At 40.1% G+C, this 17963-nt stretch overlaps 1 protein-coding gene across 1 annotated transcript in view; it reads right to left on the reverse strand.

Annotated features, from left to right (window-relative positions):
* Positions 1–271: 271 nt before the first annotated feature.
* Positions 272–17963, reverse strand: part of LOC108918139 (armadillo-like helical domain-containing protein 3) — a 66315-nt gene continuing 48623 nt past the window's right edge. Inside the window, exons 25-26 of the mRNA XM_018725174.1 lie at positions 2690–2806; positions 272–2304 (exon numbers count right to left, since the gene is read on the reverse strand). Of these exons, the coding sequence (XP_018580690.1) occupies positions 2212–2304; positions 2690–2806 (210 nt within the window). The 3' untranslated portion in view covers positions 272–2211. The remainder of the gene's footprint in view (positions 2305–2689; positions 2807–17963) is intronic.

The raw sequence follows: 17963 nt of genomic DNA on the forward strand, positions 1-17963 counted from the left end.
TCGCCTGTCTTTCCTCTCCATCAATGCTGTACAATGATCTTGCCACTCATAACAGAGTTGTCAGGTTATTTAACACCCACTTCTTTCGCTTCTTCTGCAGCAATTCTTGGATTATGAGCTGATTACTTTTCTGAGTGAGTGAAATAGTGAAAGTGAAAATATCTTCAGATCACATGAAATATGCTGTAAAAATGCTCACAATCTGATTTATTATGTATAAAGAAAAGATTAATACACCTAATATCTGATCTATTTATAAAACTGTGGGGTGCCTCACAAAGTGAGATTATCTTGTTATCTTGATTACTTTCAGAAAAACCACCCACAGGACCAAGAGACAACGTGCTACTTTACATCTCAAATTCAACTCATGGAAAACACTAAAGACAGACACACAAATCAAACGCATGATCGAATAAAGAATTTTTACTGTGATCAATAGTCTCTGAATGGCTGATATTGATGAAGTCACCTACTGAGCCAACACAAAATTTTCACTCTTGAAGCAGATCTGAAGTCCTTATAAACATCCTGACAAAATGTAAGATAAAGAAGTTTAAACGTGCATTTAGATATAGAGACCGTTCATGAAAGAACATATCAGGACTGTCCAAAGAAAAAACCTAATTAACTCCTTCTATTAGACAGTTGTCTTTTTCTAGCTAATTCTGATAACATCTCTTTGTGAAACAGCCCCAGGTAATGGGCATCTTTGTTATGGACTACCAGTACAGTCCCTCTTCAACACACAGCTAATACTAAAAATTCCAAGAGTGGGTATCAAAGGATATAACAAGAAAAAACCTTAATTCAGTGGATTCTGTGCCAAAAAAGCAAACCAATGTCTGAAAGACATGCTGAGGTAACTGATACACATAAAGGCTTCTTCCCAGTGTCAACCTGATCCAAGCCTGTCAACCTCACATATCAGCCTCAAAGTTCTAACTCTATGAAAAGTAGGATGCCATGAAGGTATGAAGAAAACTTAGCAGCATTATTTCTTTCATGTAAACACATACCTGGAACATTTCACACCTTACAAGACGTTCATCTCCAACAGAAAAACATATAAAAGCAACAATAAACTTTAACCATCAGCATTATGCTTTCATCTATTTCCTGTTGAATTTGTACACTGAAGCATTGTCTTGCATAGAAGTAAAACTTCTGTTTTTTTAAGTACAATTGAAAACTGTAAGCATCCCGTGGCATCCTTAAATGTAGCAACTCCAACCACAGTAAGAACCTTAAACATCTGCCATTTTGAAAGCTGAACATTGAACTTCTGATATAATGTAATCAGGGTTCTAGAAGCAAAGTGCTGCACCAAGTCAGGTCATGTTCCAGTGATGATCCAGGGGTACTTGGCTGAAAATGCCAGCAGATAAGTCAATAGGGAATTCTGTTTACAACTCTCTGGTGTACATTTTATAGCACATCACACAGTACAGGAGGAATATTTGTGCAAGTAAGTTAGAAGGCCACACACATTAAAATGCGTTTTGGCAAATATTATACTATAAATACTAATTATTTTGGAAATGCTTGTGTTGGGGCTTTGTTTCAAGTTAATATTCAGTTAGACATTCCTGCACAGCTTGTATACATAAGCTGGAATACCACACCACAGTACAGGCAATTGTGTCAAACTTCATATCATCCTGCACAAGACAACTCAGGACACAGTCTTCATATCCAGCTCTCCTCATCTGTTGGAACACCCTGATTCTCTTGAGTGCTCATGCAATATACGCCTTATGTACAACAATGAAATAACCTGGACCAACAGTTTGGAGAGCCTGCTTGCATTAGACTCTAATAATGTAATGTAGATGTACAAACCAGGGCCTACGAAAGGACTGTGCAGACTCCTCTTGCTTCATAAAAATGGCCAAAATACTACCTTCACCTACAATTTCATGTGGCACGTACAACGTTAGAAACTGGACAACAGTAACATCATCATTAACTTCATATATTATTGAACTACACTATATGAACAATATTTTACATAATAAGTCTGGTCCTTCAGACAGCAAAATTGTGCTCCACCATCTTACAATTATTTACTGGCATCCTCTTCTGAGGAGGGTTGCTGAAGACGTTGGAATCAGAGGACAGCGCTCGATTTATAAAAGGAGTTTGACAGGGCAGGGCAGAAGGATGTGGATTATGATGACAGGGCAAAGCAGGATAACCAGGCGTCATGGCTCAGGATATGGTTGAAAATTCCTTTAGCAGGACATCCTGGCTGAGTGTAGTGAGAGAGACGTTCTTCCTCACGTTCAGGCTGATGGAGCGAACCTGAAGGGGTAGCAGAACCAGGGCGATTACTGTGAACAGCTGGCAGCTGTAGGTTATGCTGTATATTTCATATAATGGAGCTGGTTTCAGCAGAGCTTTAATGTAGCTAGTTTAAGCCCAGCTCATAATCCCTATATAGGCTGACAGACTTCATGACCAGAATGTAAAAACGTCCCTGTTAAGACTCCCCACATAGCTGTCAGCTTTTGCTTTCCCCAAGGAGCTTAACTGAACAGTGACTAGGGAAGCAATATGTAACTTCTTCTTTTTAAACACTGACTGATGCTTCAAGGAATCAGCACTACAGAACACAGGGTGGCAGGAAGACAATGACCACCACTGGTGCTACCTCAGAAGTCTTATGATCCATGCCTCATGGACTCACCAGTTCTTTGAAGAAGGCCACCTCTTTGGGTTGTTCTGAATAGCGCTCGTACTGGTCCAGTCCGTCTTGCAATTTCAAGGTCAGTGTGTCATAGTTTGAGCGTACCACCTCCAGAACCTAGTTGGCAGAAGAGGTCAAAGTCATAATTGCCAAATGTAGAAGAAAAGAAAGAGCAAAGACTTTTACACTGTATACTAAAGTAACAATAATTTAAACGCAATCACAAAAGCCGTTTCTTTAAGAGATGAAGAATAATCTCTGAATACACATTTCAAATACAGAGAGCAAGAACTGAAAATAACACCAAAATACAAAATTTGTGGTACTATGAAAACTAGAAGCTGCATGGCAGGCCATGTCACAGTTTACTTGAGATGATGGGATTGGGAGAGGTAGTTAAGGTGACACTGGTGAATATAGCAACTAAACTGGAGGTTCTTATTCTTTAATGAGATGTTGTACAGCATCAAAAGTCTGACAGTCAAACCAACGTCAACAACCACTTGTCCCAAGCGGGGTTGCGGTGAGCTGGAGCCTCACCTGGCAACACAGGGCACAAGGCCAAAGGAGGAGGGGGTACACTCTGGACGGGATGCCAGTCCACCACAATGATCTGACAGTCCATTAAACTTCAATTCAGCTCATATTTATAGAACACCCTTCTCACAGAGTGACACAGAGCACTGAACAAAGGCTCTCTCTCTCTCTCTCTCACACACACACACACACACACAAGGTTGAAACTGCGGGCCCCAAGAACACAAACACACTGTCTGAAACCACTTGTCCCAAGCGGGGTCGCAGCAAACCGGAGCCTAACCCAGCAACACAGGGCGCAAGGCTGGAGGGAGAGGACACACGCCCAGGACAGGATGCCAGTTCGTCACAAGGCACCCCAAGCAGGACTTGAACCCCAGACCCACCAGAGAGCAGAACCCGGCCAAACCCGCGGGTGCCACTGCGCCCCCCTCTACACTGAACACAGGAATAAGACAAATAAACAAACAAAAGTAATTGGTTAAACCACAGATGAAGGACACTGCAAACGACCCCACGGACACCATCAAATGAAAAAGGGCACCCCTGTTTCTGCCTTGGGGGCGTGGTATTGCGGAGGGTTTGGCCTGTTCTTGCTCTCTGGTGGGTCTGGGGTTCGAGTCCTGCTTGGGGTGCCTTGCAACTGACTGGCATCCTGCCCTGGGTGTGTCCTCTCCCCCTCTAGCCTTGCACCCTGTGTTGCCGGGTTAGGCTCCGGTTTGCCGTAACCCTGCTTGAGACAAGCGGTTTCAAACAATGTGTGTGTGTTTCTGTCTATCTGGTTGCTCCCAGGCAAGTATGAGCAAGAGCTAGGCTGAGAAAGAGAACGTAACACACCCAGCTCTAGCGGCCCATCATCCTGGGGAAGCCAGGAGAATTTCTGCAGCTGTCACTGTGACAACCAGTGCAATACCCCTGACTTGACAGTATGACAGCCCACCATCCATGGCCTCGCTCTCTGTGGTCCTCTTCTCTGTCTTCCTGTCTGTCACTCTGACCAAGTAAATACTTCAGGCTCTAGTGAAGAAGCATGGGGCAGGAGTTCAAGGTCTCAGAGGATCCACACCAGAAAAGAACCTTATATTTAATACATGACTTTCCCAGACACACTGAGCCTGAAATGTTGGAAGAAGAGCACGTGTTGCGTACACATAACTACCCTCTAAAATAAATATCTTATTTAAGGATATTGTGTAAAGCAACCTTATTACAATATACAGAGAATATAAGCTGTAATTTATTTAATACATAATAATAAAAGGCACAACACAAATTAACGATTTATACATAATTAAAAGAAAGCTTTCAGACAGGATCCAAAGTAAGAGAAAAAAGAAAACTTGCAAGGTCCCATTGTTTTTGAATCTAAATGTATTTCTTTACAGAAGTCAGAATAATAGTTACAACTTTATTTTATATAGCACGTTAAAAAGCAATCACCTCAAAGCTCTTAATAAATGTTTGAATGTACATGAAAGCACTGTCATAAACACAAACATAAAATTAATTAAAATGCTTTTTTGTATGCTCATTTTTGTTTTTCAGAAACTTAAGGTAAAAAGGTATCTAATTTCATTTGGTTTGATCCTAACTCAGTCTCTGTGGAGTTCGTTCTCCTCAAGTTTGTATGGGTTTCCTCCAGGTGCTCCGCTTTCTTCCAACAGTACAAACACATACTTTCAAGTGAACTGATGACTCTAAATTGCCCATATCATGTGTGTGAGAGAGAGTGTGTTTCAATGGTGTATACATTTACATTTATTCATTTAGCAGACACTTTTCTCCAAAGCAACATACATGTCAGCGAAAATACAAATTTGTGCATTACATTAGGAGAATGTGATTCATAAGTAAACCTAGGTTGTTACTTTCCGCTTGTTGGACCGATGAAATTAGTGAATCACTACGTAGTGTACTCTAGTATGTCCAGCATTGTTAAGTCCCCTTAGGTGAAAAGGTGTGGGTTGATACTACTACTACGTAGTGTTCATTAGAAATCAGATTTGCTAAGTGAAAAAAATAAATATTCATCTAAAATACTTGGGGACTACCATTCTTGGCTCTTCAAACAGGCATTTCCAAGATCTAAGACTGTATGCAGTTTGTAAAGTATGCAAGAGAGCTGAGACAGATTTTATAGAAAATACATTTTTATACAGGTGTTATGTTATATTGATTCTCTCATAGTTTCAAGTATACTGATTCCTCAACTTATTGACACATTTGGATTAGAAAGTTCATGCAAAACTCTATTTGTTCATAAAGTTAAAAGTCCCCTTTACCATTAAGTCACAATTAATTAATACCACGGTCCCTCAATTTATTTGCAGGTTATGTCTGTTAAAAGTCTTGAATAGACCTATGACACATTAATGTTTTTTTTTTCATTTAGCACACATTTCTCTCCAAAGTAACACAACTCAGTGTAGTGTAGTGCAAAGTCCACTTCACAACAAAGACAATCAGAGAAAGTTGTCAAACCGCAGCATTTGTCCAACACCGTTTTTGCCAATACATATTACAAGTAATTACCTACAGAACTGACTCTCACAAGTAATACAAATATGATTGTCACAGATGGTGTAATAAAAATTTATGGAGCCAAATAAGATCATAAGAGAAGTGGGTCTCAAATGCATTCTGAGGTCATTCTTGTATGCTACATAAAAATACTTAAGACTTCTTAAGACTTTATTAACTTCAAACTACACAACAATAAAAAATAATTTTAAATGAATGAAAATGAAAGTAGCTTCTTTCCACAAGTTCCCAATTTAACCCATTTGATTCATAAACATGCATCTTATTGATAATGGACACAGAGTTTATACATGTTTTGCTGCCAATAAATGATGCAACAGAGAAACAGGATCTCTGCAAGACAAATTTTAGGAAAGAATAACTTAATATGCAATTAAGAATAATTTTACACCTCCTACTTCAAAAATTTGTAACACTAACATTCGTAACACAAGGGACCATTGTATCTCAATAGTGCAGATTAACCAGTGCTGAACCGTCAGGGCCAGCAAGGCCTTCTCTGCTGGCCTAAACACTATCAGAATCACTGACTTACGTTTTAATATATTTTTTCCATGAATGTGTATTAAATTATTCCCAATAGTCTATTCTCTTCATTTCATAGCTTTTCTCTTGGTTGCGCTGCTTCCAGTAGTGTGTGTTTATGTTAGAGCTTTTATCCAATCATATTTCAGCCATCATCTGTTGCCAGGGTCAAAGAAATCTGCCTTGAGGCCTTCAGAATCAACAGTGCAGGTGCCTATAGCTTAAAATAAATGGCAATGAAACTGTTGCTTTAACCAATCAGATTTCAAGCTGGCGACACCAGGGCCATCTAGCAGGCTTACAATAGTGTCGGCATTTTCACGTCCTTTGATTGGATGGCCAGAGAGCGTACTAGTCAGAGGCAGCAAACCGCATCTGTAGCGAACTCCACAAGCAAAAATATATTCCTGTAGATTTAATAGCTGTTTTTTCAACCCACAATGGCTGACAGAGGAGAAGGAATTGATTTGGTTGCAGATATACTTACAAATCCATTTTCAAGACGGACTTTTCAAGAAAAGCTGGAGATCGTGAGGAAAGGTCGGCCAACCCCGAAGCTAGCAAGCCTGTCCCAGCCGGGGAAAGGGTTTGTCCACCACTTTCAATTCAGTAACTACGAGCGGTACCCTTGCAGTGAAAAGAGACTTGTTGAATTGTGTTAATTGGGTTTCTTGCTTTAGTAATGGCATTCATTCTCGCTGCATGAGATACCTGTCTGTGATGCAACGCCCTGTTATACTGCATTTCTGTATAATATTGATGGTTTCTATAGCTGTGGCCTCATAATGATGGTATTAAGAGGTGGATTAATTCAGGTAGGACACCACTGAAGGCCTAGGTGTGAAATGCATGGCCCGCCACTGAGATTAACAAATTGTGAATTGTTACTGAAAAATTGTCATATGTTGATATCTGCACTACTTGTGCTGAAAATTCATATTGCAAAATTTATCTAACCACAGAAACACTGGCTAGTACGTCAGTTGCTTTTAGCAAGAAAAGCACTTGCCTTTCGAATTCCATCATGCCATCTCAACTTAGGATAATATATCCAATAAAAAGACTATAAAAAATAACCTTCCATAACAAGAAACAGATCTGTTCACAGTTTACTGTTATACATTTACATTCATTCATTTAGCAGATGCTTTTCTCCAAAGCGAAGTGCATCTCAGAGAAATAGAATTTGTGCATTACATTAGAAGAAAGAGAGACATAGTTGCAGACGTTTGATTCTTAAGTAAACTTTGTTTCTTTTTAACTCAGAAAACTCAGAACAGACGATTCCTCATCACCTTCCTAAAATTTCTTCTTTTATTTTTTATTTTAAAGGTACATAAACATTTATGTACAATAACACATACAATAACATGTTGTGTGTCTAATATCTGAAAAGTGGAATTTATTGTGCTTTGTGCAGTAAATGCAATCACTACAGAGTCCTCTGCTAAATTGGGATTGAACTGGGACCGAGAGTTGGTTTGCTACTCAAAAAGTCTGTTATTCAAATGGTAACATGTAAGAGACTAGGAGTTCCTCATCACTTCTATATGCAGCTGTTAGTGTAATACGTGTCTGGAAAAATGGTGGTACTGGACAAACATTGTGCTACAAGAATCATATGTCTGCATCTACTGTATAACCTGTCAATGAAATACACATTTGTTTACTCAGATTTGTAACTTGCTTCGGACAAAAGTACTGTAGTATCTTGCTTTCTCTCTAATTGAGCATTCCAAACTGGAAAACAGCCTTGTGTACGCACCTGCATATTCTGTGTCCCCTGGCTGGGTATTTACGACCCATTGTAAATAAGAAAGGACAATAAAGAACCCTGGTAACAGCTAGGCTAGGGTGTTGAAAACCTTGAGGCAGTGTTTACTATTCCCAATCGCAATCTAAGCTTTTTCGCATTATACTGATCTACAGCAAAAATGCTTCCAATAAAATGAAGACAAAATTCAGTAATTCTGGGTCACTGAGAATGGAAATGATGCTTAAAATTGTTGATTGCTCTAGTTTTCAAGATATGGTACTGTGTCAGCATGTACATGTACATGTGTACACGTATGGTAATAGCATATGATAAGTGAGTTAAAAAGGGGCTTGGATCTCAAATAAAATATACATGCAAGCTGAATACACAAAGTACTGCTGTTTTCTCTGCGAATGGGATAGTCGTGCGAGAGATTCCCACTATGTCAAGAGAGACTGGCCACTCCCTTCATCACTGGAGCCTGGGAAGAAAAATGTTCAGCACTTGAATCAAGGAAGATTTTGTTACCAGCCTTACACATAAAGCTGGGTTTGATGAAGAACTTTGTCAAGGCCCTGGACAAAACACATGTAGCTTTCAAGTACCTCACTGGAAAATTTCCTAGGATAAGTGAAGGTAAGGTAAGGGAAGGTGTGTTTGTTGGTCCTCAGATTCATGCACTTCTTCGAGATTTTACTGTGCTCTGCATGGCAAGGAGAAGAAGGCGTGGAAAGCCTTCAAATTAGTGGCAACAAGGTTTTTTGGAAACAACAAGGCAGAAAGCTACAGGACCGCAACATGTCCTTCAAGATACATTTTTTGGACTCGCATCTGGAATTCTTTCCATCGAACTGCGGAGCATTAAGTGACGAGCATGGTGAGTGATTTCACCAAGATATTTCATCCATGGAGAAACAATAGCAGGGCAAATGGAGGCAGTGACAGGAGATGCTCCATTAAATGAGAAGAGACAAGCTAAGAAGTGCAGAATAGACACTGAATAAGGACTGAACTATGAACTGATACATATTAAGTGTTACATAAACAGGGCAGGTGACAATATTAAGTGAAACAACCATAAACACATGAAAAGACCTAGGTTTACAATTCATGATTAAAAATCTGCTAAGTACACCATATACATAGTACATAAAATGTAAAAACTTAAATATCTCGAAAATAGTAGCCAATCATCAATTTTAATTGTCATATTTGAATTCAGCACATCAAAATCCAGAATAAATAGCACATTTTATTCCGAAGCAGACAAGACAAATTTTAAAAAACTGCTGGCCAGTGTTATTTGAATTGGTATGCAAGCTCTGTTTACCAAAAACAAATTAAAACACCTCAAAAAAACTTTGTAACAGGTAAAAATTTGTTGATCGAAAGTATTTAATTTAGGGACTCATATCATAAATGTGTGAAAGGTTATTGCACAGCCTGACTGTATTTTTAACTGCAGTTTAGATAGGATTATTGCTAAATATTATTTTATTTGATTTTAGGAATACTTATTTATTATTTATTATTTTGATCAGTTCTTCTTTCATCTGTTAACTTAATCAGTAATTTAATCATCCATTTACTCAACAATTGCCGAAGTTCCAACCCAAATACAGACAAACCTCTACTTATGTAAATTAAATTTACGTAAATCCAGATTTACAGAAAAAAAATTCCTGGCATACACATTATTTACGAAGAGTGCTTTTATTTTACGCAAAAACATCTGAAATATGTTATGCGCAAGTCGGCATAACCAGACAAGGCAGAAAGCTGCATCTTCCCATTTCTCGCGTTTTGGGCCGTGAACGCATCTCCTCTGTTTAGTGTAGTGCTTTTTTCACATATTTTCTACCCTTTTCATTATTTACAATGCCTGGTAATAAATGTGCGCTTGAAGAAAAACGAGAAATATCTCACAAGCATACAGCGATTGATTTGGGGATGAAATTAAACATAAGAAGGAAGTATGAAGATGAACAAAGATTATTGTCTATAACAACATTTAGCCATATCGACTGTGAATATGGGATGCTGCATGTATAAAGGAGCATGTGAAAGGAACAGCTAGCATGAAAATAACGACAAAGAAATGTCAAGGTGCAATAATTGAGATTGAAAAATTATAAATTACACAACAGCACCCTCCGATGTGCCAGCATACTACTAGATATAAGGTAAGCACGCACAGTACAATACCGTACGCGTACCATATGCAGTGGTCTATTTTTTATTAAATTTATGCTTTACAGCAATGTAACAATTTATTTAATTGACTAGGTCTATGTCTTATTTGTCACGTCCACACCCGCACCGCAATCAACAACACCTGAAGACGATCAAGTGTCTGATGACAATTAGAACACTCAGCTTTAAAAGACCCTCCTCGGCTCCTTCACTCTTGTGGAATCTCAATGAGACAACCGTCCTCCTTAGCGCTCATGTCCCAATTTCCTCTATTCCAGTCCCTGTTCTTTGTTCCCGGCTTCATTCGCCTCGTTTCCTGACTATGTCCACGGATCTTCGCTCCCACTCTGACCGCCGACTGACCTACTCTTCGCCAGTCCCCGACAATAAGAACTTGCCTGACCCCTCAGTTTCTGACAAACGATCCTGCACTTAGCTGCAGCCGTTCCCACGTCCTTGGTTCCACGTGACATTATTACAGTATTTAATATGTCTGGCATTTACTAGAGAATTATACTGTGTAATTTTTTTATACTCATGTTTGCAAAAAAGGCAAAGGGAATGAGAAGGCTTGACTCTGTAACAGAGGGGGAGGGGAATCCGACATACGTGAATTTCGACTTACATAACATTTATATTTATTTATTTAGCAGATGCTTTTCTCCAAAGCAACTTCCAATGGATACTATGTAGTGTTGCCAGCCCACACCCCTTAGTCGCCAAGGTGACTTACACTGCTAGATCCACTACTTACAATGGGTCACTCATCCATACATCAGTGAAACACGATCTCTCTGTGTCACTCACACTATAGGGAATCTGAACAGCATGTCTTTGGACTGGGGGAGGAAACCGGAGCACCTGAAGAAAACCCACACAGACACGGTGGAGAAGATGCATACTCCACACAGACTGAGCAGGCATCAAACCCACATCCTCTCACACCACACAGGCGCTGCGAGACAGCAGCGCTACTCGCTTTGCCACCAAGGCCATGAGGAGTTAAAGAACAGTCTGTTTGCGTAAGTCAAGGGGTGTCTGTATAACATTATCATGATAGCAAAAATACAGGCTTCTCACATAAAGAATGCAATTCTATCCTGAAGATCTGTTCATAAAGAAAAAAGTAAATTCTCATTAAAAAACTCAAGGAAATTACCATTAATTTAAATGTGAAAAATAAATAATGAGTTCCTGAGTCAAAAAAGCTGCAGCGAAAAAACATAACAAATTCTTGCCTATCTTTTAAATGCAGGGAAAATCTAATTGAAAACCTAGTCCAGAATTTTAGAACTGCTCTGGGCTTCTTTAAATTCAATTATTCAAAAAACTTATGTTGATACACAGTTACCTTGCTTCTATCCCTTCTCCTTACCAGTTACTTACTCTTATCTTCTCTTCTTACTTAATTGCTTTATGCTGTAGTTATTATATATTTTTTTCATTATCAACTACTTGTCTTCATTAGGGTTGTGATAGTTCAGAATTAAATGCTGTTTATTGTAAATTCCCTCTGAGCTGTTAACTCATATCTTTCCTCTTTCAGAATCTGCTTTTAAATATGCCATATAAAATAAAGATGATGATGATGATTATTATTATTATTATTATTATTATTATTATTATTCTTATTATTATTATTACTACAGCAGAGGGTTTCAAGCGGTTTCAGATGATGTGTGTGTATTATTACAGCCCTCCAAGAGCTACAAGATGTTGCAAATAAATAAAATATATAAAATTTCCATATTTCTCATACCCTCATTTATTTCTGACTGAAGTACACACACACATTTTCAGAACCGTTTGTCCCAGACGGGGTCGCAGGGAACCGGAGCCTACCCGGCAACACAGGGCGTAAGGCCAGAGGGGGGAGGGGACACACCCAGGACGGGACGCCAGTCCGCCGCAAGGCACCCCAAGCGGGACTCGAACCCCAGACCCACTGGAAAGCAGGACCCGGTCCAACCCACTGCGCCACCGCGCCCCCCAATCTGACTGAAGTATTTCCACATATTAAAATAGACATGAATGCAATAAAAAAAAGTTTGGATTTCAAAATCGGAAAACTCTGAAATTGCAGACCAAGCTTTATAGTGAAAGTCAGTAAAATAGTTCCTTATTTAAGCAAACAGTATAATGAAAGCACTTTAATTTTATTCCCTGAATGGAAATGTGACCCAGCTGGTTCAGAACAAGTTACATTATATGTAAAGGACCCCAGTTGATGTTTAAAACTTGTCTTCCTTTGTGAATACCTTTGCTAAATTTTTCCTTTTGTATTTGTACTTTTATTTTGTCATATAATTGCAATGGCATACGGTCATTATAAGGGGGCTTTTATTTTGACACGGTTTTGTATTCCCAAGAGCCCTGCACTTAGATTGACGAGTTAGTTAATGCGGTTGGCGCGCAGATATAACTAATCCCAGCTTGTGGTTAGCTGCGTGCTGCAAGGACTAAATAATTTGTTTAATATAAGGATTCGCAACCCCCCGAAGAGGCACAAGGTTTGTACATGTATATTGTTGTAAATGTTTTCTCCTTTTTTTTGATGTAATTGTACTTGTTTTGTCCATGGAAATGAGATGGTTAAGTTACGGCTCTGTGTTTAACGTACTCTGATAATTATAATATTGCCAAAGAACTGAACGGAAGCTAAATGCTAAATATTTGTGCTTTCTTTTTTTTTTTTTTTTTTTTTAAACACCAGCTCTTACGTTGGTGGAGGTTGTCAAGTTAGTTTCAATAAATCAACTAAACCATCATCAGTCAAGTCTTGGCCATCACTCGGGTGGGTCTGCTACAGTAAGAGCTTCGTCATCACCGCTTCCCTCACCGGCTACACGGCTGAAAAGGAATTCGACGGCACATTGCAAAGGCTGTGTGTGGTGAGTTAGAGGTGGTGTGGTGGTCAGTGAAATAAAGTTAGTAAATAAGGCTACACTGAAATGGAGAATACAGAGGAAAAGATTACAAATCTAAAAATAGAAATACAAGAACATAAGGATTCACTTCAAAGGGAGTCAGAAAGCAAAGAAAGACACAAGCTGAAAGGAGTAGAGAGGTAGCTCGTGTTAGGTTAGAAGTTTACGCTAAAGAGGTAGAACAAGAGAGTGAGATACATCCAATACCGTCTAATTTAGAAAAAATAATTACTCCTCCCCCTTCAGTGCAGCATTCCCCAACTAATTCCTCATCGTCCCCTAGTGACATTTATTGTTTAGCCCAGGCCATTCAAGATAGTATAACTATAAACAGACTCCCGGTGCCAGAGCCAGGTGTGTTCAGTGGTGACCCTATCCAGTTCATCGAATGGAAGGCAAGCTTCGCATCACTTATTGACAGAAAGGGCTTTTCACCAGCTGACAAACTCCACTATCTTAAAAGGTATACTAGTGGCCCAGCACAGAAGTGTCTTGAAGGCACCTTTTATAGAAGTGATAAGCAGGCGTACAAGGATGCCTGGAAGAAACTCAACCACAGGTATGGTCAACCTTTTACCATTCAAAGGACTTTCAGAAAAAAACTGTACAATTGGCCAAAAATACATCCCAAGGATGCAGAAGGATTAAGGGCCTTTTCAGACTTTCTAAACGCCTGCCTCCAGGCAATGCCTCATGAAGGCCTTGAAATACTAAATGAATGTCAAGAAAATCAGAAACTGACTCAAAAACTACCTGAATGGGCTGCATCTCGATGGAATCGTCAAGTCACAACATCCCTCTTGGAAAGTAAGGAATTTCCCAGTTTCAAAGATTTTGCTGAGTTTATCTCCATGGAAGCAGAAATTGCATGCAATCCCATCACTTCTTTGTTTGCTCTCCATTCATCTAAGCCAACTTCCGATGAGGGAAACTTAAAGAAAACTAAAGGGACCAAGGCCAACGTCTTCAACACTCACGCTGCTGCTGAAAGTGATGATGAAGAGCAAATGAAACCAAGGATGAAATGCATGTTCTGTCAAGACAACCAGCATCAAATTCACAAATGTCCTGACTTCATGAAAGATTCTCTCAACAACCGCAGAACGTATGTCAAAGACAACAAACTGTGTTATGGTTGTCTCAAGCCAGGTCACCGCGCAAAGGAGTGCCGTCATCGCCACGCATGTGATTTATGTAAAGGAAGACACCCTACTTGTCTTCATGATGACAACTATAGTAGATCCAAAGGCAGTGAAAACCAAACACTCATGACAAGCACAGCACACAATAATGAAAATGTAATCACAAATGCAACTTCCCTCAATGTTAATACTGAAAGGCAGTCGGTGAGTACATCAATGATTGTGCCTATGTGGGTGTCATCAGTTAATGACCCATCCAAAGAACAACTGATGTCTATGCCTTATTGGACACTCAGAGTGATACCACATTTGTCAATCAGGAGGTATGCAACAGATTGGAAGTGGATGCATATCCAGTAAAGCTAAAACTTACCACAATGATGGGAGAAAATACAGTTTTAGATAGCCAAAGAGTGTCAGGACTCAGAGTGAGGGGCTATAAGTCTTCGGAGTACATCCATCTCCCTCCTACACAAAAGGTTACATTCCGGTAAATTGTGACCACATACCTACCGGTCAAACAGCCAAAGCTTGGAGCCACCTCTCAGCAATCGTAGAAAAAATACCTCCACTTCTTGATTGTGAAGTAGGTCTTCTGATTGGCTATAACTGCCCCAGAACATTAGCTCCTAGACAGGTAATATTAGGCAAAGGTAACGAACCTTATGCTGTCTTAACAGATTTAGGGTGGAGCATTGTCGGCAGCGCAGCACCTCGCCTTGATACTTTTCCAGCTTCTGGTCTCTGTCATAGAGTATCTGTTAAAGAGCTCCCAGCAATAACGCCGATGAACGTGATTCGCGTCTTAGAGTCTGACTTTAAGGATGTCACAGGTGATGGAAAAGCTGTTTCACAAGATGACCTAATTTTCTTGGACAAACTCAAGGAAAGTATAGTAAAAAATAAACAAGGACATTATGAAATGCCACTGCCATTCAGACAACGACCATGCTTACCTGATAATAAGCAGCTGGCAGAAATCAGACTGAGCCATTTAAAAAGGAAATTCTCCACAAATGAAAGATACAAGGTAGATTATATCAACTACATGAGCGACATAATTGAAAGGTGTGATGTCGAGGAAGCACGTGGTGATGGTGAACATGGTGAAAAATGGTACATTCCTCATCACGGGGTCTACCACCCTAAAAAGCCAGATAAACTGCGCGTTGTATTTGATTGTTCTGCCAAGTACAAGGGTACCAATCTCAATGAACACCTCCTTCCAGGGCCTGACATGTTCAACAATCTGACAGGCGTGCTCATAAGGTTCAGACTGCATCCAGTAGCGTTAATGTGTGACATAGAAAAGATGTTCCATCAATTTCATGTCCAAGAGAACGATCGCAACTACTTACGCTTCTTGTGGTGGAAGAACGGAGATCTGAATACACAACCTCAACAATACAGAATGAAGGTTCATCTGTTTGGTGCAGTGTCTTCCCCTGGTTGCGCAAATTATGGACTGAAGCACCTAGCTAAAGAGAGTGCTCAGTCACACCCTTTAGGATCTCAGTTTATAGCAAAGAATTTCTATGTGGATGATGGAGTCACCAGTACTGATACTGTGGATAAAACTATTCAGCTGGCAAAGGAAGCATGTGAAGTGTGTGCAAAGGGTGGTCTTCGCCTTCACAAGTTCATCTCAAACAACATCACCGTTCTACGGCACTTACCCTCATCTGAATGTGCGATAGACATTAAAACGAGGGATCTGGCCTTTAATGATTTGCCATTAGAGAGAGCTCTAAGAGTACAATGGCGCATAGAAAGTGACAGTTTCCGCTTTAACATCACGCTGAAAGATCAACCAGCAACACGTCGTGGCATATTGTCAACTGTTGCCTCCATTTATGATCCGTTGGGCCTTATTGCCCCATATGTTCTTACTGGAAAGAAAATTCTGCAGGAAATGTGCCACCAGGGTACTGGCTGGGATGACCCTCTAGCTGAGCAGTTAAGTCTACGGTGGGAGAGTTGGAAAAGTGATCTGGTCAATCTTAAAGATGTAGACATTCCTCGTTGTTACCGACCTGCTGAATTTGGAAAGGTCGTCAAAACGGAACTGCATCATTTTTCAGACACCAGCACCAGTGGCTATGGGCAATGTTCCTATCTGAGAATGAAAAATGAACAGGGAGAAATCCACTGCGCTCTTGTGATGGGAAAGTCTCGCGTCTCTCCCACAAAGGTAATCACCATACCTAGATTAGAATTAACAGCAGCATCAGTGTCAGTTACAGTAAGTTGTATGCTCAGAGAAGAAATGAACAACCCCAATCTTGAAGAATATTTCTGGACAGATTCCAAGGTGGTCTTAGGATACATAAACAACGATGCACGGCGCTTTCACACTTTCGTAGCCAATAGAGTTCAGAAGATACGCGACAGCACAAGCCCTCAGCAGTGGTTTTATGTGCCAACAAATGAAAACCCAGCAGACAGTGCATCAAGAGGAAAAACAGTAAAGGAACTACTTGCATCTAACTGGTTCACAGGTCCTGCATTATTGTGGAAAAGGAAAATTCAGACCATAACTAATGATGTCCCGGAACTCCCAGTAGGGGATCCAGAGGTCAGAAGGACCCAGACACTGGTAACAGAAACTAGAGAGCAAACATATCTGACAGATCTTCTGACTAAATTTTCTTCGTGGTCTCGAGCTACAAAGGCCATAGCACGGCTCCTACGACGAGCAAGAGGAGTCAAATTGAACACAGTTTCCACAGTAAGTGAAAGACAGGATGCTGAACATTTAATGATTAAACACCTCCAGAGGCAGACTTACCAGGAAGAAATTAAACAGATAAGCAGAGGAAGTCAGTTGCCTGGTCATAACAAGCTGTATCATTTGGATGCCTTTTTAGACAAAGATGGCTTACTTAGGGTGGGTGGAAGAATCAGCTGCTCATCTTTCTCTCCCTTACTCAAACATCCAATGATAATTCCTAAGGAGCACCATGTGACAAAATTACTAATTGCACATTATCATGAAAGGGCAAAACATCAAGGCAAAGGCTTTACTATCAATGAAATTCGTGCAGGTGGATATTGGATTCCTGCCATGAATCGAGCTGTGGCGTCATATATACGGCAGTGTGTGATCTGCAGAAGGCTGAGAACGGCTGCTGAAGGCCAAAGAATGAGTGATCTGCCTGCAGAACGTGTGGAACCATCTGCACCATTCGTCTACTGTGGTATAGACTGTTTTGGCCCTTTTTTGACTCATCAAGGAAGGAAACAGAACAAAAGGTATGGTTTGCTTTTTACCTGCCTGTGTTCACGAGGCATTCACACTGAGATGTTAGAAAACATGACAATTGATGCCTTTATCAATGCCCTGCAATGCTTCCTAGCCATAAGAGGAGCAGTTTGTCAAATTAGATGTGACCAAGGTACAAATTTTGTGGGTGCAAAAAATGAATTCAATGCAGCCTTTAGGGAGCTTGACAAGGATAGACTTAAAACTTTCTTGACAGAAAATCAGTGTGATCTTATTTTTAATGCACCCCACTCCAGTCATGCAGGTGGAGTATGGGAACGTCAAATAAGGACTGTAAAAAACATCCTCACCGCCACACTGTTACTTTCCGCCGGCAGAATTGACGATGCTTCTCTGCGGACTCTTTTCTATGAAGCAATGTCACTGGTCA

This window comes from Scleropages formosus, chromosome 8, assembly GCF_900964775.1.
Source record: "Scleropages formosus chromosome 8, fSclFor1.1, whole genome shotgun sequence".
NCBI classification, from domain to species: Eukaryota; Metazoa; Chordata; class Actinopteri; order Osteoglossiformes; family Osteoglossidae; genus Scleropages; species Scleropages formosus.